General features: G+C 37.5%; 1 protein-coding gene across 4 annotated transcripts in view; it reads left to right on the top strand.

Moving 5' to 3' along the window:
- Positions 1-26,523, top strand: part of MACROH2A1 (macroH2A.1 histone) — a 42,697-nt gene that overhangs the window by 4,408 nt on the left and 11,766 nt on the right. Inside the window, exons 2-6 of one of the 4 annotated variants that reach the window (XM_079320044.1) lie at positions 3,975-4,174; positions 16,741-16,847; positions 18,291-18,488; positions 20,323-20,430; positions 25,476-25,575. In XM_079320044.1, the coding sequence (XP_079176170.1) occupies positions 4,003-4,174; positions 16,741-16,847; positions 18,291-18,488; positions 20,323-20,430; positions 25,476-25,575 (685 nt within the window). In that variant the 5' untranslated portion in view covers positions 3,975-4,002. Of the gene's footprint in view, positions 1-3,974; positions 4,175-16,740; positions 16,848-18,290; positions 18,489-20,319; positions 20,431-25,475; positions 25,576-26,523 lie in introns of all 4 variants that reach the window. The other 3 variants (XM_079320043.1, XM_079320046.1, XM_079320045.1) reach the window with 3 other exon arrangements.

The following is a 26,523-nucleotide window of genomic DNA, read 5'->3' as shown; positions in this document are numbered from 1 at the left end:
ATGAAGTTTTGGTATTTGGAATTTTGATATCTCTTTAGGATGTTCAGGCTGTACTTTAAGAATGATTATGTGATGTTAAACCTTACAGAAAAATCAGATGCCTATGTGCATTTGAGGGAGATGGTATTTGCAAGTGTGGTTCAGCAGAGTATCTGTCTTCACACAGAAAAATATGGCCAAACAGAGTTACTCCAGCCAATTCCAAAGAGAAAAATGTTAATTATGCTAATTTCATCTCATCAACCTAAAGATTGTTTCTTAGGAAATGTATTTCTGGCTCGCAAAGACATAACAGCAGAGGAGTCTTGTAGCTTCAATCTTTGCTGTGACCCAATTAATACACCATCAAATCTTGTTTATGCATTTGGAGATCTTAGAAAGCAGTGTGAATCTTGACACAATCTTTAAGGGGTTCAAAAGGCTGTGAATCAAGTGGTAAATTCTGTAGCTAGGGCAATCTGTGTCCAAGCACAGCAGAGCCACTGAAGAATAAGTGTTAAATTTGGTTTGAAGTCAAAGGTGAACTTAGATACTTGACTCCTTGGTGATATCCCCTGATTATCACAGTAATAATTTTGTGAACTCTCACATTAAAAAAAAAAAAAAACATTTTATTGTGAAATCTTTGGAGACTTGGCAATGTATTTGGTAAAGTTCTCAAAAATTCCATTGCAACGGCAGGACAGAAGAAAGAAAGGAAAGTACTGGTCCATCTACTGTGATTTATTTAAAAATATATTTACTTACTTTCATTATACTGCTCAAATCTTGTCTGAACTATGATTCGTGTGATAAGGTTGCCTTCGGTTGCCTCTGATCTGCGGGCTCCCAGTGACTCAGCAAACAGCTCCAGTTCATTAGTGTTGGCAGCATTCCAGAGTTTCTGGTGTTACAAAGATAAACCATTTTCCAACATGTAAGGCACACAGCCTTCTTTGGTTTTTGATCTGTTGCCATGCTCTTTACATTTCACCTCAATATATTTTCTTGTGGTTTTTGCAAGTGAAATCTCTTTCCCTTCTCCTTTTCGGTGGAGAAGTAAAAATAGGGAAGAGGCATTTGACAGTTGGTTGGGCCATGCTGCAGCTCAAAGGCAGGACAAACAGGTTCTGCAAAGTAGTGATACTGAATACACAATTAAGCTCTGAAAAAGGTTTTCATGCCAGGCTCTCACTTTCACATTCCAAATTACGTTGTTGGTAACAGTAAAAGTGGTACTTGAAACCTAATTGAAGTTTTCCTCCCTCCACTCCCAACATCTAAACAATCTGAGCATCCAGGGATTCACTACATGGAGGAATGGGATCCCTGAGATTGGAAAGTCTGAAACTCATCTGTGTCACATTTCACCTTTAATACTCAAAGTTTCAGAAGTTCTTGATTTTTTCATTATGCAGCCCTGTGCACCTTTTGGATTCAAAGTTTCCCCTCAGAACTAAACTTATGGCTAGAAAGGTCTTTAATGTTCCCTATAAGGGGATCAGGTGAATTGTCAAGATAGGTCCAGAGTATCCTAAATATTAATTTGAGTAATGTGACCAAATGCATAAAATAATGAGAGAAAATAGTAGAATTTGCTTTGGTGACAAAATAAGCTTATGGAAGAAAACAAAAAGACACCATTTTATATATGGGTTGGTGTTATTCTGTATTCCTACCTGCTTTACTAATGCTTTGGTGCAAATGTTACTGCAGCTAAGATGACACTCTCCCAAGGAAAGAAAACATTAGAAAGTAAGGATTTCCATATTCTCTTCCATCTGTTCTGATATCCCATAAACTCACTAAATGATTAATAGAAGTTACTGCTTAAGGCTTGCAGGCTTTCTCTAGAAATACTATGTTTTTCATCATTGACATCTCAGTTACAAACTAGATATATTGCAGGACAGCACAGATATTTCTTATGCCCTTTTCCATGGTGTTTGATTCTATGAACCTCTTAACATTTGAGGTTAAACATCCCTAGTACTATTGATGAAAATGGATTATGAAATATGAAAATAATTCCTGGCAGAAGGTCTATAGAGGAGTCAAAGCCCCACCCAGCCTTCTTGCTAACAAAGACAGAGCTAATGAGATGAGAAAATGCAATTAAATGGGTGTTTTTGAAATAATTGGTGAGCTGCATTTGGGTCATTTCTCAAGGCAAGAGAATTGGCTTTTGTCCTCTTCTTCACAGAATAATGGTTGTTACAGAGCTGAGTCCACAGCAAATGAGAGGAGAAGGAGCCCTTTTGATGGCTTCCCCTTACCAAAGATTCCTATCTGTTTCTGGACATGAGTGTCCTAAATGTAGTGTGACTTTCATCTGGTCTACAAAGATGGGATTATTTTGTTTAGCTTTAAAAAACAGTAAACCCATTGCTTTTAATTTGCTTAATGTGCTGTGCAGGTGTAGATTCTTATGAATGGAATGTGGAAGTAGAAAAGAAAAGAAACCTCTCATACAAATGTTCCTTTAGCTATCCTGGCTGGTCTTTGTTTGGCCTGAATGTTATGTATGTATGTATGTATGTATTATGAATTATGAATACACACATAATATATGTATTATGAATGTAGCCTGTATCTTATTGACTCATTGAGAATTGGAGGACTGCAGGATGTGTCAGCACAGAACAGAGATTGCAAAACCTAGAAGTGGGGCTGATAAACCTGTTTTGCTTAATTCTGAGGTGGTTCCATTGTGGATTCAGGCATGTGGGAAATACAGTTAGGTTCATAAGGGCAAGGAGAAAATTCAGAATAAACAAGTGAAAAATAGGGGAAGTAGAGAAATGGTGTGATGAGAAAGCAAGATTAATTAAAGGGGGTTTCATTGTATGGAGTGTATGAAGACATCAGTGAATTTGCATGTGTGTTAGGTAAGATTTGTGCAGCCAGGAGAGAAGTGGGATGCACAGAGGTGTGTGTGTATCACTGATGCATTCTGCTGCTTTCCCTGGAGTTCAGACATGAGGGAGGGGAGAGATGGGGAGGTGAGCACTGTCTCCTTTCCTCTGAAGTAATTTCAAAACCCAGCGAGTTGCCTAAACCTTCAAAGACGCCGTGAGAGTCTGTGAACCCTCCACCTCTTTGGATTTGTCAGTTTCTATTTACAGCCTGAGCAGAAATCAAAGAGAGGACAGAATATGTTTGACAGCTGTATCAGCAGTGGGTTCCCTTAGTGAAATAAACTGAGATACAGTTGTCAGATACGTGCTGGGTGTTCAGATCACTGTGCTGTTAGGGAAAGGTGGCAGATAGAAGATGGCCAGATTCCTGGAGAGAATGTTGAAGTGTGGAGATGGCTGAGTTTTGGTAGATTCAAATCTCAAGGGGGTCATTTCAGATCTTTCCAAAAATAGAACATTTACTGTACTGGAGATGTATTTTGCCATTCATAGGCCTTTGTTCTGTCAATTCTCACAGATCTGAACACTGAGTTTTTTTAAGGAGATGAATACACTTTATGAAAGCTTTAGCAGATGCAGTTTCTCCTAGTTTGGAATGTAATTATGCATGGACATAACTGCCCTACCACAGCTGTTCAGATGCCCTATCAAAAGTATTTCATGGAGATCAGGGTGTTGTGTCTGTCTCCTTGCAGAAAGCATCCTCTGCTTCAATACAGAAGTTCTGTTTTAAATCTGGTACTTACCACTCTTTGTTTCATTAGTCGTAATGGGTTTAATCTGTTGGGAATTTCAGAAAAGTAGATTTTTTAGGAAATATCTTGTTTTATATATTTTCCATATAAAATTATGCCAAATTACAATGGGAAGTAAACATTCAGTGGGAAATTAGTTTAGGTTCTTATTGTGCATATGCTAAAAAGGCAACTTGTCTGTATATTTTAGTCACTCTAATTCATTGCCTACCCCAAAATGCTGACTTGCTTTGCAATTCAGTGTGTGATCTTATAGTGAGTCCTTATTAATAACCTTTTATCTTTTGTTCCCCTTTTTTTTTTTCTTTCTTCCTGAATACAGAGTGTGTTTCAGAGCTGATACAGACAAGATGTCCAGCAGGGGTGGAAAGAAGAAGTCTACCAAGACTTCCCGCTCTGCAAAGGCTGGGGTCATATTCCCTGTTGGAAGAATGCTCCGGTACATTAAGAAAGGCCACCCAAAGTACAGAATTGGTGTTGGTGCTCCTGTGTACATGGCTGCTGTACTGGAATATCTAACTGGTAGGTTTTGCTGAATTATGTGAAATGGTAGCAGTAAAAGTTAAACACAAAGTGAATTTGCACAGAAAAAAACACCAAAACAAACTAAAAAAGTTACAGCTGCAGCGTATGTTATACTGATCACACATCTAAGGCAAAAATCAGCCCTGCCTCAGAGCCTTGATGATTTTTGTTCATTCCAGCACAGAATTTCCTTTCACCACTTGTAAATATACTCCTTACACATAGACAGTCAGGGTTCCTGCTGCCATCAGTGTGTGTGGACTGCATTGTTGCAGTTCTCCTTGCTTTGATTTTGTGCCTGATGACTTTATATGGGTTATAATTGTCTGTTAAGCATATACATTAATTTTAAATAGAGAGCTTCTCTGTGTGTACACAGGGCTGAGACTGCTTACATCCTTGTTTAAACATTTTTGTTCAATTTACAGATTTCTTTTCAGATTGCACTTGCTGTTTGCAATTTGTTTGATTGAGTCTGTGTACACAATGCACAGTTCATCTGCCCTGGATCTATGTAGCTTATTTGCTTACAATTGTAGCTCTTGCTCTGTTCCCTTCATCACATCAGAATGAGAATACCTTAAATAACTATCACATCTCACCTTCTCCCAGGACAAAAGTATTACTTTTTCCTCCATTTAGAAAGAAGCTTCAAAGGAAGAAAATGCTTTGCCCAGTGACATAAACAGCCAGACATGCAAGTAAAGATCTTTACATAGGTGTTTTGTTCTCAAACAAAACTTAAGATATTGCAAGTTTATCTCCCCAAACAGCATTACAAATGCAGTCTTTTTACAGAAAACCCCAATTATAATGGAATCAGTGTATCGATTTTTTGCAATAATGGTTTGCTTGAAATAAATTTTAAAAAATAGTTAGGAAAGTTCTGTCACTTTCATGTGGCCAGGTGGACATCTTTAGTATATGTCTGTGGTGTAGGGATCTAGCAAAAATAGCCCAAGTACCAGATAGATGAGTGTTTAGAGCCAGGTTGTTAGCATGATGAAGGAAAAGCTTGAGTTGGATCTTATTTCTCAAAGCAATGTTTCTTTCTCCAGTGCATCTGCTTCTGTCATTGTTCTTGCTATAGGTTCAAGTGTTTCAGTGGACAGGAGACTTTAAGCTGCATTGGTGTGCCAAGCCTCTAAAATGTACAGGTTTTTCTTTTACTCAAGCACAGAGTTATAAAACATTGACTTTTCTGAGAGTATTTAAAACCAGAGCAACCTGACCTTACCACAATTTTAAATACATTTCATAATGGCTCTTGACATTGAAGGACAGAAGATTTCTTCCTATCAAGTTTTTTCTTCCCCTAAAGACAAAGATTGGTAATATTACTAAATAATTATTGAATGCTTGTTTTCTGTAGGGTGCTCATAGCATCAAATATTTTTTTTCCACTTCACTTACTGATATTTTCTTTATTTGGGCCTTTTCTTTAAAAGAATACTTTAAAACTTCATAGATGACCTTAAAAAATTAACATTTCCTTTAGCTAGGTTCCTGCTTACAGCAATAATAACTCAAATAAAAGGCTTCTTAGGGTGAAGGGTGCTTTGAATGCTGTCCTTTTAAAGAAACAGAGCAATAAAGGTGAGCTTAAGGCTCTGCTAATGAGCAGCACATGTTACTGGTTAACTGATTTAAAGTTTTGACTGAGGCAGTGATAGTTGAGGCAGTTGAGAATAAGCTGGGGAAATGAAAATGTTTCTTGAACTGCTGGGCATCTTGGGAAGCTGTCTGAAGACATTACTGGCAACAACAACAACAAAAAAACAAACAAGGAAAAGTAATATACATTACTTTAGGAAAAATAAAAGGCAGAAAGAAAGGATAGCCAAAGGAAAAAGTACTTCTTCTTTATCCCTTTAATTGTTTTTTGGCAGTTTTGCTGTAGTTTTTCTGTCTTCTCTGAAGGTTAGGTAGATAATCCTAGTAAACTGTATTTCAGGGTTTTCTTTCATTCCTGTACATAGCTGCATCTCAAAAGCACAGCTACTCCTTTCTTTCTGGAGTTAGTACTTGTTTTATCACATAATTATTTGGGTTAGAAGGGACCTTGAATACCTCTTCCATGGACAGGGGTACCTCCCACTAGACCAGTTTCCTGCAAACCACGTCCAGTCTGGTGGCCTTGAACCAGATGGGACAGCCACAGCTTCTCTGGGCAATTGTGCCAGTGCCCCAGCATACTCATAGGAAGAATGACTTCCTAATATCTAATCTAAATCTGTCCTCTTTCAGTTTGAAGCAATTCCCCCTTGTAGTCCCCTCATTACAAGTCCTTCCCTCTCCAGCTTTCTTGTAGACCCCTTACTATTCCAATCTGATGGGGTTTTTTGTTCTTTTCTCCAAGTTTTTCACACTCTCTATAGTGTAATTTTTTAGCCTTTAGTGCTCAGTATGTTTTCTGAACTTGAGATCATTCATCTTTTTCAGTGTAATTCAGAAACAGCCCCTTGAAATTGAATGCTTGGGGATTTTTGGTTTGTGTTATTTTACCTCTTAGCAGTTACTACTTCACTAAACCAGAGAAATCCTGACTTCTCTCCAGGAGAGTTTTTAAAGATCCTCATGCTAGCACATGGTCTGAGACCAAATCAAAGCATTTCAACAATTTCAAAGTAAAACCAGGAACGTGACATAATAGGAAGGAGACCATGTGAACTGGCATGCTAATAAATTGGCTAAATCAAAAAGCAATCCTGTGCATCCAGGAAGGAGAAGTATAAAATATCAAAAGCAGTCATAGGAAAGAGAAACTTCAGAAAGAAAAACAGGCAGGGAAATGACAGAGACATGACCTAATAGAAAGGAACCTACTAAAGTTTAAAAACTGGTTCAGCAGTGTGCAAAATATGGAACCAACTTTATTCCTTTAGAAGGTGAGGTGCTAAATTTTGCTGGCCTTTGCTGAGGTTTAGCTTCAATTTAAATCTGAAATCAGCCCATAATGTGCTCAGAACTGGGATTTTTTTTGTTCAATTTGAGATTTGAACTTCTGAAATGCTTCCAGAAGTTCTGTTCTGGATTCATCTGGAGTTAGGACTTACCCACTTTGTACTTTTAAAGTAGTTTATTTTTATCATGTCCGTACAACTGCTCATTCAGAAAGTAAGAGAACACATTCTATGATTTCTCATGTCCTTAGGTTTCAATATACTTCACATTTAAACAAGTTGCACACTAAGTATCCTCCTTTTCTTACTTATTCACTAGAGGTTTTTGCTGCCTAGAAGAAACATTAGAAAATAATTGTCACATCAGCACAGTGGTGATACACAAGCAGTGTATGCAGTTTGGTTTCTTAAGCCAAGTTGCTTATTGTTTTCTGTTGTTTATCTATGGAAATAATGTGTTGTATCCACTGCAAATAGTGTGTCTTTTGTGGGTAAATATGCAGAATGTACTTTGGAGTGTTAACCAATATTGAAGCAGGTGGATATACATACTTTCTTTACTCTGGAGGAATAGTGTGGATGCCAAAGAACTTTAAAGGCACAGTTCTTGTTTCTTTTCCTTCTTTGCACCAGAAGTTCATGCATTTCTTCCTGCCTTGCAGGAAATAGAATAGTGGATCAGTTCTGCAGCACAAACAGAAATTAATTTTAAGCATTATCAACAATTTTCAGTTGGCACATTCAGTGTTGGTAATTCCTTCTGTCTTCTTTCCTTACTGCACTTATTTTCCAGTGGTTCCTTGCTTATTTGTCTTCCCTAACATGGACTTCAGAAAACTGCAGTCCTCTCCTTAATTTCTCTGCAAAGTAGTGCATCAGTATCAGTTTATGTCAAAACAAACCTCTAGGTCAATCAAGAGAATGGCCCCAGACTTCATTCAGAGCATTGCAGCCACTCACATGAATTTCAGTGGTTTGTATTTGTCAGAACTGGTGCTGCCATACATCTCATCAGGTGTGGTATTTTCAGATGTAGAGCTTGCACAAGTTACAATATGTAGTCCAACCTTTCTTACTGATGGAAAAAGATACTCCTTTGCCCTTGAAAACCAGAAATCTCTTGAGCATATTTAAAAGCAGAAGGAGCCAGGTCTGCAAGTGATTTCTGCTCCCCCCATCATCTGTTCTACACTGTGAATAATTTGCAATTGCCAGAATGTCATAGCAAATGAAGAGAAGAAGTTTATAAAGCAGCAGAAGCACAGGAGTACAGAAGAAATTAGACTCTGATTTATATTTGTTAGGTACATATGAAGGTAGGAGAAAATGTTAAATACCTACTATCTCCATTAGGTCTTTTTCTCAGATTTTTTGGGGGATTTTTTGCACAGGGGTCCTGTTGTTCATACATTTTCTGGAAATGTAAAATAAGCACTTTTTGAATCCCACATTGCATCTGAGGCATTCCTGTGTTTACCCAGGTTTTTGTTTTCAGTCTTTCTGATGTCACCAGAATCAAATAATGGGGGTTGATGTGCTGGAGCTTAGTTCATTGTGTTTTTACCTTGATAAATTTTCAGTGTGGGAAAATTCAGCTGCTGATTGGCTGCAAAAGGAAAGTCCTTCCTGAGAGCAGTGGGTTTGACTGCTCACTTTGCAATGTGCAAGCTGAACAGATTGAACTGCTGTTCACCTCTTGCGTTCTGCTCACTGACCAAAATCTTCACAGGGTCATAGAGGAAAACAATGATTTGCCTTCTCTGTCAAAGCAGATGTTCCACTGCTTGGAAGAACTCCTTCTTGGAAGCAGAGGGGAGCTCAGGGGTCCACAGTAAAAAAAGCATTAGGTTAAAAGGAGATTCAAGTTCCAGGCAGTCTGATACTCTCATAAATAACCATCCTTGGAGTGTAATGAAATTTAAGAAGATAATTAATTGACAATATCTTTTTGATACCATTGAAATGTGCATTCACTACCAAGATACATTTCTTCTATTTAAATAGGCAACTTTAGAAATGCTGCTTCATTTTGTGCTGGTAACACAAACTCTGTCTCAAAGATGCCTGAAGTAAATTAGGGTTTGTACATCCTGTGCATTCCCTGAGCAAGCATGAAAATACCTCTTTGTATGTAGTGTGCTTTTAATATGATTTAATACTGCACCTGCAATAAGCAGGGTTGTTTATGGCAATAACCTCACAAGCAGTGATCTTTTGACTACATCAGCATAGGAAAGCTCCTTTGTAACATTCCTTTTACATAAGACTTGTGTCATGCTCTAAAGTGAAGTGTCATCACAATTTAAAATTGCTCTACTTTTAAGAAGTGTGTCTTTAGATACAAAACTTTGCACTGTTATTAACTGAATGACCAACTTTCTGAATTATAAATGCACAAATTAGTGCATTTCAAATGTATATAAATGAAGGGTTTTCTTTCATTGATACCTTGGCTCCAGCCTTGTAAACACTTACATATTTGCCTTATTGTGTAGTCCCATAAACTTCTAGGAATCTCTGAGTTACAAAGGCTCACTCAGTACAAAATTACTGACCTGATAACAGTCCTAATGTATTCTCCAAGCTGCACAGGTCAGGTTTGATGAAAAACTGTGAGAGCCAACAGGAGTGTTTTCTTGTAATAAAAGCTCTAACAGTTCACTGCTATGTCAGCATAGTTAAGAGAGATAAATATGCAACATTGTGATGTGTCATATTGCAATAATATACAGAATGCTGGATGGGGCTGGTTTCATTTTTATGGGCATGGTCAGTGAATATATCCTCCCTTAAAAATGTCAATTTTTTGCTATATTTCAGTTATATTTTAATATCCCTGGATCTAGCATGAAATACTTCTTGTTTAGTAAGAAATTTCATCTGTTTATTTGGCTAAGTTGCAACATAGTAATGACTTGTCTACATATTGCTGCTCAATTTAATACTGGTATCAGCCTTTATTTGGAAGAATTGAGTGTAAGAAAAGTGTAAAACAAAAATGTGGCTGATTTTTGCTATGCAGTTTTTTTCCTAGCCATACCTTTGTCTTAACTGGAATTCCTTGTTGAGAAGAGTAAAAAAATCTATAAAGCTTAAGTCTTTTCTTCTTTGGCCCTTTATTCTTGGAATGACAGTTGTAGCACAACTGGGTAGAAGCAGGAAGACATCCTGACTCCACAGTGTATTTATCATGCAGTTGCTTTCCTCAGATATTCTCAAATTTTAGAAGTTCTTGCATCAAGTATTGTAAGCATGATTTTTTTTCCACCTTTTTTCCATGAGGATTATTTAGAATGCCTGAGTTCAGATAATGTTGTCTTCAGTCTTCAATATTTTTCCAAAGTATATTTTTTCCCTGAATTACCTTTAGAAATGAAATTGCATGCAGATTCTTCAGTGCCATCAGATTAAATGCTCCATCCTTAATATAATATAAACTTCACTGGGGAAAAATTAATTTAGGAGTGAAATATTCTCCCAAATTGAAAAAATGTCTGTGATGTGGTTAGTGCAAGATGTTATGGATACTAAAAATGGTGCTAAACCTTTCTGAGTGGGTTCAGAAAACAATTAGACAAATCCATAGAAATAAAATCTGTTTGGAAACTAAACAAAAAGACAGCATTTCTAACTTGGAGAGCCACTCAGCTGCACATGGCTGAAATCAAAGGGAATGTTCTGGAAAAATAGCAATTTATCTTTGCTTGTTCCTTTAATGCTCTAGCCCACTGCCCTTGGGCACTGGCTGAGGACTTGAGGTTAGGCTGCATGTGAGCTTTGCCCCAAGGAAGTTACAGCAAGTCCTTGATTTCTTCAGTGTTTAGAAATGTGACATTAAAGACTAAGCCAGGAGTGGGTCTCAGGATGTGCATGGTCTCCTGTATTCTTTAACAGCCAGACCAAAGCACACATGGAGTCATTTAGACTGGAAAAGCCTTCCAAGATCAGCAAGTCCAACTGTTAACCTGGCACTGCCAAGTCCAGGACTAAGCCGTGTCCCCAAGTGTCACATGCTGCACCTGATCAGGTAATCTCTGGCAGCAGTTACTTTAATCATGTGTGAATGCATTTCTAAAATACATGGAAGCTGTTCTGAGGAACAGCAAAATGTGCTGCCAGGTGGAAGAAGCTCCACTGTAAAAGAGTAGAGGCTGAATTTGAGATTCTAGTGAAGAAGAGCCAGGCTATCTCTTCAAATTAATAGTCAGGGTGTGGCCATTATAATAACATCTCAGTTGAAATTCAGGTTTTCCCTGAAAATTGATCTCATATCTTTTACAGATAAATAGTAAACAAGAAATTAAAATCTAAAACAAACAAACAAAAAAAAAAAACATAAAAAAGGAAGTTAAGTAACATTGGATAACATTGGATGTCTTACCAAAAAAAAAAAAAAAAAAAAAGGATTATATTAAAGTGTAGGAAAAAGTTGAAGAGACATGTAAGCCAGATGAGAAGGCTCTAAGTGGAAGTGGCTTTTGTGGCCTGAATTTGTGTTTTATGTAAACAGCAGTCTGTCATCTGCCTCCCAGAAATGCAAGACTTATAATAACTTGGCAAAGTTAACAGTTTTTCCTTTAAGGAGCCTAGTTTTGCTACAGCTCAGACACTCAAGACTGAAAGGATTGGGTTTTTTATCACATCCTAAGAGAATGATTGAGAACCATTGCCCTGCTGAGAGTTAAGGTTTCTTCAAGGCTTGTTCAAAGCAGAAAAGTTTCTTGAACTGATTTTCACTGCATCAGATTTCCATGATTTTGAACCAAGACTGAGAACTGTTTTATTGGAAGGCATAAGAGGAAAAAGGTTGTTAAATTCTTCTACCTTCAGTCTTGCAACTGCAGTTTCCTGGGGGATTGGGTGGAATACATGGAGAGAAGAATACAGGAAACTCTTAACAGCCTTGGTTGATTGGGTTAAAACCTTCTGGAATCATGTAAAATGAATCTCAAGTCAATAAAATACTGATGGGAAAGATGATTAATTTTAAGTACAATAAGCAGACTCCTTGTCATGTAGTTGACTTTGCAGCAAATGCATATTTTTCTCAGTGGAATTGTATCAACATTCATTTTTCTTTGATTTCTGGATATTGTTTTCAATTTTCTTTTGAGGAGTGGCTTCATAATTTTTTTAGAAACCCCTGACTTGTTCCTATTGGAATTTGTGTGTTCAGAAATTGGCCTTGTGTCAACACATCACCTGTTAGTTGTTAAGAGTTTAATTTTCAAAGATATGATTTCATCTCCCTGAAGACAAGGTGGACAGAGAGATTTGATGCAACAGCAATGATTTAGCTTGAGATGAAAATCAGAAAAAAAGAGAAACATTTTGAGGATGAAGTCAGACCAATTGAATTGACTATTTACATTGAGAAGGTATTAGAGCCTGGAATGTATGATAAGCTAAAGGCTTTGTCATTTAGGCTTGAGAAGAGTTTTAGTCAGTAATGACCAGTAATATTTTGAAAGTTAGCAATAAATGAACTAGAGCACTCTCCAGGAGTGGGAGGAGAATGTATTTGCTTTTGTAGCATCTCCAGGTCTGCAGTTTTTTCTGTGCCTGCTTTGTTCTGTCCTAATAGTAATTAGTTTCATTTTAACCATGTGTTGTGATCTGTTGCAGAATTTGCAAGTGTTGGAAGTACCTATGTAACAATACTCAGGGCAGAGAGCAGCCCCCTGTGAAACAGGGAAATGTAACTAGTGAAATTGGAAACTTAGTAGTGTCTAAGAGATGACAAAAGTCTCTGAAGTAAAGCATGAGGAAAACTGAAATCTGAATACTTAATCTTGAAAACTCCATTCAGGATGAGGTTTCTGTGGAGACTTCTGACACTTTTTGGTTTTGTTTGTGTAGGAAGTGTCTTGAGAAAAGCTTTTCCTGTGGTCTTATCTCAAGCTTAAATATGAAGATACACAACCGGTTTGCTTTTTTCCTTTAAAAATATTTAACTGAACTTCTAAAAACCTCAGCTGGAGAAAAGTAGTTTTGGTCCAAGTGCTGAGAACAGGCTTAGACCAGTTTTTACTACCCATATCCCAGTTCTAACAATTGCAAAGTTTTTCAAGTAATCTAAATGAAAACTGCTTTGGAGATAAGTTTGAAGGAAATTTCTTAACTTTTAGGGTTTCCCACTCAATGCTTCTACTTCAGCAATGACTGAAAAGAAGAAAAATATTAATTTAAAAAATTATGAATTTAAATCAAATTGATATGCTCATAGTGCAGTCAGATTTCTGAGGCACCCATGCCTTTTTTGCTATTAAGCAGCTGTCCATACATTAATGTATCACATGCTGACATGGCATTCCTAATGAATTTTCTTTCCCTGATTACAAAGCTCTCACGAATTTTCTGGTTTGTTTTACATCTATACTTAAAGCAGTACATGTTGGTTTGCATTTTTGTTTGGAATTATTCAAAAGCACAGAAAAAGTAATTTGTGCAGATGGAATTTCTTGTCATATTAAGCTGATTTCAGTATGTAGTAGTTGGAGGATACCTTCCAAAACTTGGGATTTTTCTTCATTTTATAAAAAATAGAGCTCTTCATGTTCTGCAGTTCTGTAAAGTAAGTCTTGTAGTTGCCTGCTGCCTGAGTGGTGGTGATGTAATTATTCTCTAGGGGGGAAATGCCTTGAGTAAATATATGAAACGAATGGAATAGACATTATGCAACTTCCATCCTTTTTGTGAGGCCTCATTTTTGTAAAACATTTTTGTTTTGGTCTTCTGGCTGGATAAATACAAGCTGAGTGAAACCTGATGTCATGGAAGCTCTTAATGCTTTATTTTGCCTCAAGAATTCTAAGCAAAGCTTTCTCTCTTGACCCTGCTCAGTTGCTGGAGTTGATTTTAAATGTCTGTTTTTTCCTACTGTGGGAAGATTACTTTTAATGAAACAGAACTCCTCAATGACTCAAATCTTTGAACCTGGTAGAATGAAACTTGCAAAGACAGGTTGACCCAAGCGTTAAAGTCCAGTCTCAATTTTAAAAGCTTTTTCCCACCTACTCCTTTTTCCAGGTAAATCCACACTTACTCTTCTGAAAATTTCAATCAGCTCCCTCACAGAGAGATCTAGATCTTCCTCTAATTTAAAATTGGTTTTAAAAATGGGCAAAACACCATTTAAATTTTTAGAATTAAAGCAGCATGAAACAGATGTGAAAGTAGTGCTATCTGCAAGAAAAATCCAGGCAAGTAGTCTGAATCCTGTCTGCATCCAGAAAGTTTTCATTTCCAGCATATCTAAGTGCTCTGATCTGTTGGATTTGGATTAGGTTTGTCTCTTGTCAGTTCTAAATCAAAAAACTGTTGCCTCTGTTGGCTTCAGCTTGAATACTTCCTAATCCTCTGCTTTTAAATAGTAGAGTCCCCCTCTGACCAGACTTGTGTACATAGCTGAGTTTGGCAGTTCTCGGTGCTGTGGGTCTCTCTGCATGTTCAAGCAATACTTGATTATTGTTGGAGAGCTGAGAAGTCCAGAAGAGAAATTCCACCCTCCGTGGCCTCCTCCTCTCTCCCCAAGCTCCTCTTTGTGGTCCTCAACACCAGTGCAAAGCGTCTCTTCCTGAAGAGGAAGTGGGGTACCTCAACTTCCCTAAAGGACCATTAGAAAACTGTAATTTCAAAATGAGCTTCCTGTCCAAGGAAGAGGGCTTAGCACTTACAAGAACAGTTCTCCACTGTACGAGGCAGACATTTTAGTTTTATGAGGAACAAATAAAACATTCCTGTGTGCTTTACAGGCATAACACTTTCTTAGAGTCTTTAGTTCCAGAGTGAGCTGTGTGCATAGCTGTGCTGATCAGTCACAGGGAGGAACACGGCCTGACTGTTCAGCAGGCAGGGGAGCAGAGGCAAAGCAAAAAGCAGCACAGCCTTCCCTTGCTTTTCAGCTGGGATTAAGTCTGAGACACAAACAGTTCCATTCCTGGTGTGAAGAGGTGGAGGAGGTGCTGGTACTCAGGGACAGAGCCTGGCTGAGGTTGGTGGGGATGCCTGGCTGTACCCAGGGTTTCACCATGCTGGGAGGTGATGCAGGGCTTTGCCACCACAGCCTGCAGGCAGCTGAACCTCATGTATGTGAAATGGATTATGCCAACTTAATTCAGTTGTTTGGAGGTGTGGGAAGCACGGACAGGTTAAAAATAAATTAAAGCAATTGTTATCAGCATGAAATGTTGAGTTACTTCAGGGGGTTAGACTTAATATTCTGCCTCAGCTATAATAAAGTTAATTGTGTACTTTGAAGGACACAAAAATGGTGAAAACACACCAAAATCCTCAATGAAGTTTAACTGCAGAATATCCAGAAGCAGCTGAAAGTTTTCCTGTAAGCATCATAGCTTACTTGTGATGTGACTTAGGACAAATAATAATTGATGAATCATGTTAAATTCAGCCTAATGAGAAGCCGTAGTCTGTGCTGTATAGCACAACTGAAGATTTACTGTGACCTATGGTAAGGGCATGTGGTCACATAAACTTTGATTTTAGTCTTTTTTGTTTCCAGGTTAATGCCTTAATTCAGTTCTCTTTGCTTCTGAAGAAAACTTACAGGAGAGTTCTCGTGGTGCAGTCAGTTCTTTAAATGTGAAATCAATCTCATATATTATTGCAATGTAACACTTTAATATTAGTGTGTAATAGATTTATTAAAAAGACATTTCCTTTTTTTTTTCCCCCTTTTTTCCAAACGTTACCAGATATGCAAAAGGAAATCTACCAAATGCAATATTGAAACACAGATCCAGAGAGGGAGATGAAAGGTTAGATGTAATGGAGACAGCAGTAGCACATAATTGCAAAGTCTGATAAACACGTTATGTCATTCTTTTTTAATTGTTCCCCAGACTTTCTTGTAATTAATTGCATCCTTGCCCAAGGCTTGTTGAGCTGCAGATAGATCAGTTAGAGGTAATGCTGCAGCCTTTCTCTTCAAAGATCTTTGCAAGAGGAGCAAGTTCATCTTTCCTAATTCAATAGAAATCATTATGTGCGTAGCTGTTAAACCTTATTTTGTCAGCACTGGAAATACCTTCTAAGGAAATCATTTATAAGGAGCAAACAAACATGATTCATCAATTGCTTTTTCTGGTTAAAAACTTCTGAGATGGAGAAAAAATCTCTAAATGAGTGTAGCAGGAGAATTTGTATTTTTAGTGTCCTAACTTGGATGTGTGCTTACATGGTTCCCTAATGCTAAAAATGAGTCATTGAGAACAGTGTCTTTTCCAGTAATAAAAATGTAGAAGTGATGCAAGCCAGAATTCACATTTGACAGATTTCATAAAAAGACCTATAGAATTTGTCTTATCTGCTGTACTCTCTCCTCTGACAGGAGAGGGATCCTAAGAGATGAGCACACAGTAGCTTTGAGAAGAACACTGAAAAGTGAGGAATCTAGGAAAACTGCTTCAAAGAATGAAAAAAAATTCCTCTTTAAAGCACAGGACTTAAGTGTGCATTTGTTCTTCTGTGACCAGACATACAAAAACAAAATTATAATTTTAAAGTTAGATGCCTGTGAGGGTATCTACAGTTAGGATTAACATGATGTAATTCTCATACCTTTTTACATGGACTCTAAATAACACATTGCCTTTTCTTAATGATCACAGTGTAATTAAAAGGAGCTTTCTTTTTCCCCAGCGGAAATTCTGGAATTGGCTGGAAATGCAGCAAGGGACAACAAGAAGGGTCGAGTCACTCCTAGACACATCCTGTTGGCTGTAGCAAACGATGAAGAATTAAATCAGGTAAGAAAAACCTCTGCCATGGGAAGACCAGGATTTCCTTTAGGGCTTCTTAAATTGTCTTTCTACATAGCTGACTTGTAACTCAAGACCTTTGCTTATTGAGTAGCACACCAGGAAACTCACTAGCATGCTGGCTGTGTAGCTAACTACAGCACTCAGCTTAATTATGTATTTCAGCACTTCTAAAATTTGTAAAAATACAATGGAGATGTAAAATGATGTTTACTAACACTAATACAGCCATTTCTATTGGACTGATGTATTGTGAAAGGACAATAAAAATTCTTAAGGACACAGAAAATCCCGCAGATGCTGGTTTGGGTTTTTTTTTTGGTGTTTAGTTTCCCCCTTAGACAGCTGATGACTCAGTGGGACCAATCCTGTTCTCACTGAAGTCTGTTACCATAGAAGAGCTCTAAACTCTTGCAAGTCTGTGTCATTTGCAGACTTAAAGATGCCTTTAACCTGACCACAAGAAAAACTGGCATTATTACAGTGCTGTGTTGTCAGCCAAAGGCAGTGGCTGGGATTAATGTACCTTTGTGTGAGGTGCTGTAAAAACCCATCTGAAAAGATGCTTTTTCCAAATATGTGTATCATGATGAAACAGGGAAAAAAAATATTCCCCCAGCCTTCCAGCTCCCCATTCCTTCTTTGGCTTTGGCTGAAATTTGGTAATACTTTCCATTAATTTTCTCTTTGTAAGCTTGGAGCCTCACTGAGTTGAGACTGGGGAGCAGTAAACACAAATAAGAAGGTGGGAATACCTGGGGGACTTTGATGCTACTGTATATACCTTCCTGAATAGTGAATTACTCCCAGTTAGATGTTTAAAAATGAACTAAAGTGGTTTTAATTACAGAATATGATATATTTCAACTCTGCTTTTAAAGGCTTGAGTGAACTGCACACTTTTTAATATTGATATTCAACTGCATATATTTTTTGAAGAAAGACTTACAGGTATAGAGATTTGTATAATTGTTGCCCTCCATTTGAAAGTTTATTTTTCTAAGAAAAAAGAAATGTTTCTAATAACACAGTTGCAGGAAAATTCAGCACTTGGGGACATATACTGTGTTCTTCACAATGTGGCACCTATTGTAGTCTCAGATGTGTGCCCATCTGGGCCCTCAGGTGTGTGCCTGGGGCTGTCTTGTTTTTCCTCCTTGGGTAACAGCCTTCATGGCATGGATTCAGAGAAGCAGGTCTGTGGTGAAGCCTAGAGATGCTTACAGTGACAAGCACGTGTGCAGGAAGAGCACATTGTACCTTTATAGGTAAAATCTAGTGTGGTCTCCTTCATTTCATGCATTTCTCATTTCTTCTTCAAGGATAATGATGGAGAAAAACTCAAAATTTGCAGTAAGTCCTATTTTCTATTTATTGGTGAGTAAATACTGGAATTTGTCATGTACAACTTTTTATTTTATTTTTGGTTAGCTATTGAAAGGGGTCACCATAGCCAGTGGTGGAGTGTTACCCAATATTCACCCTGAGCTGTTGGCAAAGAAGAGGGGATCAAAAGGAAAACTGGAAGCCATCATCACTCCACCCCCAGCAAAGAAGGCAAAGTCTCCAACACAGAAAAAAACTGTATCAAAGAAAACAGGCGGCAAGAAAGGAGCAAGGAAATCCAAGGTAATGTGTTTATTTTAAACCCAAACAAGTTGCCAGCAGTAGCTGCAGGGAGCTTCTCACTGGGTCAGCTCTCCACTGCCTGCCTTGTTCCCAGCAGTGATTTCAGTCGCAGTGTCAGTGGGGAGGAGCAGCTCTGTCCTCCCCCTGCTGCAGCTGGAGCCTGGACTCAGTCCTGAGGCACCCTCAGGAGTGGCCCAGGTCTGCAGCACAGGCAGATGGGCCATAAATACTCTGTTCTTTATAAGAAACATTCTGAGGTGGGCAGAGGGTGTACCAGGAGACAACACAGGAAAGCCTCTGGGGGCTGTGCTGGTCGTGCCTTACAGGTTTCAGTTTGTAGGAGTAGGGAATCTTTCTAATGTGTACATGGCTGTAATGTGCCAAGGATGGTTTTTTTTTTGCTAAACAACTACAGTTAAGCAATAAGTTAGGCAAATAGGAAGAAAAGGAATTTCACATGAAATAGAAAAGGAATGTGAAAGTTATCTCTGGGTCAAGCAAAGATTCTTTGTTTATCCTGTTACTGTTTACTTGATCACTCTTCTGGTTGTTTCACTCTTCGTTTTTTTGAGCTGTTGAATTTATTTTTCTCCTTCAGAACACCTATTAGTTGACATTTCAAATGCAGTGCTTCCAATAACCATGACTAATAATTCCCCTAAATCTGGAATTTATTTTACCCTGCTTGATTACAAAAGCAGGAAGTCTGTTGTGGGGTTCTGTTTTTCTTCCACACAATAAACTGTACTGTGTGCTTACTATATTGCTATTTGGCTAACAGTAAACTCCTGGGGAATTGAAATAAGACCCATGAAAATCTAATTTTCAAAACACTTGTGTAAAGTAAAGCATGGTTACAGCTTCTGAGAGCACAATGTACCCTTGCATCAAAGTCATTTTAGTTGTTCAGCCTCAGACTTAGTTTATATACTTTGGAAAGGGACATTAGGGGAGCAGTGACTTGCTCAGTATTCCAGGTAATCCTTTTTTTTGTTTCAACACAAATATTGCTGAGGCACCAAATATTTATATGAAATTGTAAGTAATAATTTTATTGAAAATGTGAAAATATTTTTGGCACCATTTGAGTTTATAACCACAGCCATCATGAATTGACTTCCTTTCCAAAATGTTTCTAATTCTCCTTTTTGTAAATCAATTAATTCCTGAATTATTTCATTGCAGTAATAAAATTGAAAAAATAAATGGTGGTTGAGGGGAACTCCTTCTCTCTCCTCCAGCAGTTTCACTGGAGATGAAAGTAGATGATGATGTTGATTAAGACAGAAAATTGTTCAACCCATTTCCTGCAAGCAGGCAGATAGAAAGTAGATGTATTCTTTTGACACTGTTTCTAAGGACAGCCACATTACAAAGGAGAATTTCTAAAAATAAATCTGTGAAATCTGGGAGTACATCCCTTCACAGATAACATTTATTCTCTGACAAGTCAGTTTCTAGCTTAGAATGAATATCTGCCCACACACAGAGATCTGTAATCTTTGTCCACACAAGCCATTAGAAAGCTGCTAAAAGTTTGGGGCTGTTTATATGTTTTCCTGTAACATTTAAGACAACTGTTATCTCAACTGTGCACTGCTGTGGGCAAGAGGAGATGCCTGTAGATCTGCAGTCACTGGGGTAATTTTTCCTATTGATCCCTTCAGCTGTTATCAGGCACTTGGCTTGGTCTACAGGATAAAATCCCGTACCATTATTTGTACAGGCATTTTATTGCCTGCTAAGCAGTTAGTGCATGTCATATATCTTAGTGTCATTAAACTGTTTTTCTCAGAGCCTTGAGTTAACTAATTAACTATATTTCTGGAAGAAGAAGCAGGGAGAAGTGAGCAAATCAGCCAGTGCTGACAGTACAACAGAGGGAACTCCTGCAGATGGGTTCACAGTCCTGTCCACCAAAAGCCTGTTTCTTGGCCAGAAGGTATGATCCTGCATTTTTATAAATTAATACTTATTTTTCTGTGCTGCTTGGGGAATAGCCCCCTCCTACTGCCCCCTTTTTCACAAAACTCCTAGGTACAATGGATATTTCCCCACTGAGCAATCAAGGAGATATATAATACCAGTTTTTCTAATTTCAAAGAAATTTTCTGAAACAACTTCTAGAGCCTTTTTAAAAGTCCATAAATAAGTCTTCATGTGGCTACATAATTAAATACTTAATTAGAAGGAAAGCCTGTGTGCTTGTAATCTGTCTCATTCATAAACAACATAATTGTTACAGATAAGCATCTGCCAAAGAGATTATTGTAAGCATAAAATGTATTTTTTCCAACAGTCAGCGCACTTCATTGATGATTTACAGGTTTTTATCAAAACCTATTTTAGACATTTGCTCATAATAATGGTTTTATGCTATGTTCTGCTTTGTGATTTACAGAAGATAATGCTGTGTAATAATGAATTACGATTTTATGAAAAGCTAGAGATCAACAATTCTTTTTTTCCTTGCTAATGTGATTTGGGATGTAGGTTGGTTTAATGCAAATACATATCTGCTTAAAGAGGATCCATTTAAAGACACAAGTCATGAAATTAATTTAGTCTTTTATCCTGAAACCTGCCTTTAATTTGTGATGCAAAATTTTCTTAAGTGAAACTGCATCTTTCTGCTATCATTCAATAATCAGATCATTTGTTGTAAGCCATAAAAGACAAGCCATTGTCCATTGTGGAATGTAACTCCTCTGACTCATTTTTATTTCATACTGAGGTTGTTCTCCATTTATCCTCCAGTTTGTTTGCCAAGTTTAACATGCATGAGAGTAACATTTTTTTTCAAGACTTGAGTTTCCACATTTAATGTTACAGCTGCAGCTAGATGGCTGGTTTGGTAGCATTTGTTGTTTTTTTGGTTTTTGGGTTTTTTTTTATTCCTTTAGGGGAATGGTCTTCCAAAGACATTTTGATAACTGAATTAGAACCCAAAATTTATAGTCTGCATTACTGTTTCAAGAAAGCAAGTAACATCAGACTTCTGGAGCTGATTTTGAGCTCATTTTAATTACCATAGGAAACCAGTAATAAGACTTACTGTTGTGTTCCAGCAAGACTGACCCAGCAAATCAGTGGATTTTTTGCTGTTGGGCTCAGTGGAAGGAAATCATGAACTCCAGGACTGCTTTAAGCTTTGGTGGGCAAAGCCAGTGTCTGTTGTAGAGCTTCCCAGTGAGTCCTAGTACTGGGGAATGGACTTCCTGGTTTTGTCATTCACTTGCAGTCCTGTTCCCTGAGAAAATTACTGACACATCCATCCCTGCACTGGGTCTTTGTCAGTTAGCCCTGCACATGAGAGGGACCAGGCCTTTTGCTGTAACACATAGTGAAAAGAGAAATTAAAAGAAAATGAAAACCAGTTTGTCTCCTATGAGGGAGCACTCCAAATCAAACAGATTATGTTCTGAGGGTTAGAGAAGGCATTTGAAGAATTGCTGCTGAGATCAATCACAATCTTTCAAACCCCCTGTGACATTCTGGAACACCTTTCCAGCATGTCTGTTTGGTTTGCAAAACCATTATCTGCCAGATCAGAAAATCCTTTGCTAAATGCAGAGAAGGAAGCTTAATTTTGATATCACATCATTCACAAGTGTTTAATGGGAAAAATCTTTTTCTTGGTTCCCTGTTTACAGAAGGAAAGGGAAGGAACTTATTTTCAAGAGCAGCTCTTCATCCTTTTAATAACCCCAGATTTAATTTGATGCAAAAAACACAAATGAGAATGTTGCAAACCTGGGTATTGTTCAGTTTCTAAAATTACAGTTATTTGATTAAATCTATAGGGAACTGCTGACATTTAGCTGGAACTTCTTAGAGGTGATGGCAAAGAACCCTTCAGTTATACCTATAGAAGTTGATAAGTGCCACATTAATTACTAAAATCTAGTTTAATATGTAAATGATTGCACATCCACAAGTGACATCCCAGTGGAGATGTGGCATTGTGCACATTAACTAGTTGGTTTTTCCTGCAAGGATTACAAAGTAGAGGCAGAATTGCAGGATCTCAAGCCTAAGATTTAAGGTTTGGACTTTCCAAGAGACCTCCATTTGTGGTCTGCAATAGGCATCTTCAGTTTTCAGTATGAAACTCATACCAGAAAAGGCTTCAAGACTTTTATGGTAATTTTATTTGAAATTAGAAATGCCAGTCTTGGCTTAGAAAATACTCATGGATGTGCTAAATGCCATCTGCATTTTATCTAACATTTAATTAAAATGTTCCCTCAAGTTGTGTCCTTTCTTTGTTGCACAGGTATATGCAAGTTGTATCTATTTATTTTTTTAAAGTGGCCCTTTAGGGGATGACTTCTGCTTAATACATGCTTCATACTATTGGGTAGTAAAATTGAGCAATTACTCATTGGAGGATTTAATTCCACAGGAAAAATTCTGATTAATTTTTTTGTTTTGGCAATTGGATAGCCAACAGTGCATTGAGCAGTAAATGCAGAATTTAGTAAAATAATACTTAGCTGCCAACACACGCTATCAGTCATGGGCAGCTTTTTAAGCATTTTTTGTTGTTGTTAAATTGAAACTTTAATTACCAGCTGGCTGTTATGTAAATCCCATATATGAGTATGCTCAGGGATAGATTTAAGATTCTAAATAAAAACAGTCTGCAGCTGATAGATCTGGGGCAAAAACTTGTAGAGCACAAAATTAGGAATCAAAAAGATCACTTACAGAATGAGCAAAATATGTTTATGAACATACTGTAATCTCCACAAAACAGTCATGGTGTATGCATGTGTTTTGCTGTTTTATTTTGGTTTTTTTTTTTTTTTAATTTTAAAATTCATGAAGTTTTTTTAACATTTTGATTTGATTTAATTTTACTTTTATATAAACAGCAGTTGCTTGTGGTCAAACTCAAGACTCAAACTCCAGTATGAATAACTCACCACGTGTGAAGTATTAAAGGATTCCAAGCTATTTGGAAAGGAAGTTTTCTTAGATTTTATTACAAATTCCCAAACAGACATGTACTTAAAACAGGGCTGAATTACACTCGTTTTTTTGTCAAAATCACACTGGTTTGAGGTAACATAATTTACTCAGGCAACATATGCAAATTATATGAAGTTGCAGGCTTTTAAAAAGATAAAGAAGGCCAATTCATAGAATCGAATGAAATGGAAATACTTTTTTTCAGAAAACTTAAATATAGGGATATTGGCCTCCTTAAATGTCCTATTCACTTGTACAGGTTTCATGGACTGGTTTATATTCCCTGTTAATAAATTAACATACACAAAGAAATTATTTGAAGAGTTAAGTTTTGTGGGCTACAACAAACAATATATAAGATTCTAATATTGATGATATAAAGTGCCACACCTGAAGATGGATGTTATGCTTAGTAGGCTGAGGGCTTTGGATTAAAAGGAAAGCCTGGCTTAACTGCAGCTGGTTGCAGGAATTGCATAAATGAATGAGAGCTTTCTCCTTCATGGTTGCTTTCCATATCACCCAAACAGCTACTGAAAAAATAATTTAAAATAAGTATTGTAAACACAGGCGTAGGTCATGATGTAGCTAATGTATTTCCACAGATTTAAAAGTCTGGAAAATCTTTTGCACTTTTAAAGTAGTTAAAGTTTTGTCAGTAGTAAACTTGGTACCTGTGAAATCAGACTTCCAACAGAAGCTACAAAGCAGTGTCACAACCTGCTTAGAAACTTCCCATACCTGCAGTTTTGACCTTTGCCAAGTTTAGCATTCCCATCAGGTTGTCTCAAATTGTAGAATTGATTCTGTGGTGTGGGTCACATCCTATGAGGAGACACCCAAGCTGTCTTTTAAGAACACATAGTGCAGATGTGAGGTCAATCTCTAGATCTCCATGCTGCCTTTCACAGTTTCCACAGTGTGCCTAGGAGAAATCATCCTGATTTATAACAAGAAAGGAATTGAAAAACATGCTTGAAATATATGAGGGTACTTTGAGGAGTAATGAATGGGTTAAAAATCCCTGCTTTAATAAGGGGCAAAAGGAAGTAAAGCAAACAAAATAAAAATTAGGAGCAATAAGCACATAATATTCCATGCATGCTTATGGTACCTCAGCAGATATTCCCAAAGGCTGCAGAACTGTAATGGGACTGAAGTGCTGTAACACAGAATATGGTGACCATTGATAAGAAAAGAAAAAAAAAACCATCCCCTTGTTGGGATGGTGGAATTGCTGGAGACAAGTGTCTGCTTTCTTAGAGATAGGCTGGTGTTTGCTGGCTTAAAGAAGGAGGAGCAGCAGCTTTGATCCTGGTTCAGTGCAGAATGGTCCCAGCACATCTCTGTAATTAATGCTTAAGAGATTCTTAGGGTGTCCTTCATCAGTACTTGGGGAAGAAACAAATACCTTCATTTAATGGCAGAATTAAAATCACAGAATAGTTTGGATTGGGCCTTAGAGCTCTTCTCAATCCAACCCCCTGCCATGGGCAGGGACACCTTCCACTATCCCAGGTTGCTCCAAGCCCCATCCAACCTGGCCTTGAACACTGCCAGGGATGGGGCAGCCACAGCTTCTCTGGGCACCCTGTGCCAGGGCCTCACCACCCTCACAGAGAAGAATTTCTTCCTAATATCTAATCTTAACCTCCCCTCCTTCATTTTAAGGCCATTTCCCCTTGTCCTGTCATTCCATGTCCTCATGAAAAGTCCCGATCCAGACTTCTTGTAAGCCCCCTTTCAATTCTGGGTAATAATAAGAATCCCATAAAGCATAAAAACAAAACAGAGCTTACTAGTAGGTACATTTGTGTTCTCCCAGTATAAACAATGTTTGAGTCTTGTGTTTGAATTTTTTTGGGCTAATAACCCTTTATGACCTGCCTTTTATTTTGCATATTTGTTTGCAGTGATGCTATCTCCATCTGTGTTGCAAAGCTCACTTTTCTGCAGCTTCTCTGTGATTTCCCAGCTGTCCTGTTATTTCCCACCTCATGCTTTTCTTTTCAGCTGAACCTTATTCACAGTGAAATCAGTAATTTAGCCGGCTTCGAGGTGGAGGCCATTATCAATCCTACCAATGCTGACATTGACCTTAAAGATGACCTAGGTAAATGGGGCATGGGTTGTCACAACTAACGGTCACATGGAAATTATGGAACCCAGAATTTACACTCTAGGGCTTCATACTTTCAATCAGAGCAGAAATTCAAATCCTGCAGGTCCTGTTTGAAGAACTGTATTCAAAATACTTTTTGACCAATTCTGAATACTTGCAGTTATTGCTAATCTTCAAGCTGATTTCAGTTCAAAAATTTTAAATTCTTTTCCATAATGATCATATGTGACTGTTAGATATTTTGGGGGGTTTCTTATTTGGATACTTTGAGGACTAAAATATTTTATTGTCAGGTTTTTCTCAAAATAAGCAGTTTCTCCATTCTACCTGCAATCTCAGGGGTTTTATTTCGATGCTTAGAGTAGGCTTAAAATTTTTGGAAAGGGCTTATAACATAATTGGCTATCCCAAAATCTTCCATACCAAATTCCAAATTTGATATTTAATTCAGTCAATAATTTGTTTCCATTATGTTTCAGTTCTTCCCTGTCACTTTTACATACAGCTGGAAACAAATACTGATATTATACCAAGAGTGAACTATCATGGGTGGAGAATCACTTTTAAAGCTTTTCTCTTGTTTCAGATTGATAATAAATAAAAAAATCCTTCTTTAACAGAAGTTTATTCTTCAGCAAAACAAAAATTGCTTTTCATGCATTATGTGCTGTGTTCCCTTCTTATTTGAGTAGACCTGCTGCTGTCTTTTTAAAACTTGGAATACAACCCATAATTCTAATACTTCTGTATTTCCTGTGGGAATGTAGAGAAGTAACTTAACAAGAGAAAAGGTCTAAGAAGACTGATTTTTATATCAGCTTTTCTCAGAAAAACATATTATTTCTGTAAGTGTCTTAGCCATTCCAGCACATAATTAAAAGATATGCCTTACTTTTAAATTATACAATTATTTGTATTTGTTAAAGGAAATTCTGTACA

The sequence above is a fragment of the Erithacus rubecula genome (assembly GCF_903797595.1).
Source record: "Erithacus rubecula genome assembly, chromosome: 16".
In the NCBI taxonomy this organism is placed as follows: Eukaryota; Metazoa; Chordata; class Aves; order Passeriformes; family Muscicapidae; genus Erithacus; species Erithacus rubecula.
Note: the sequence above shows the minus strand (reverse complement) of the source record. Positions and strands in the feature narration are given on the sequence as shown.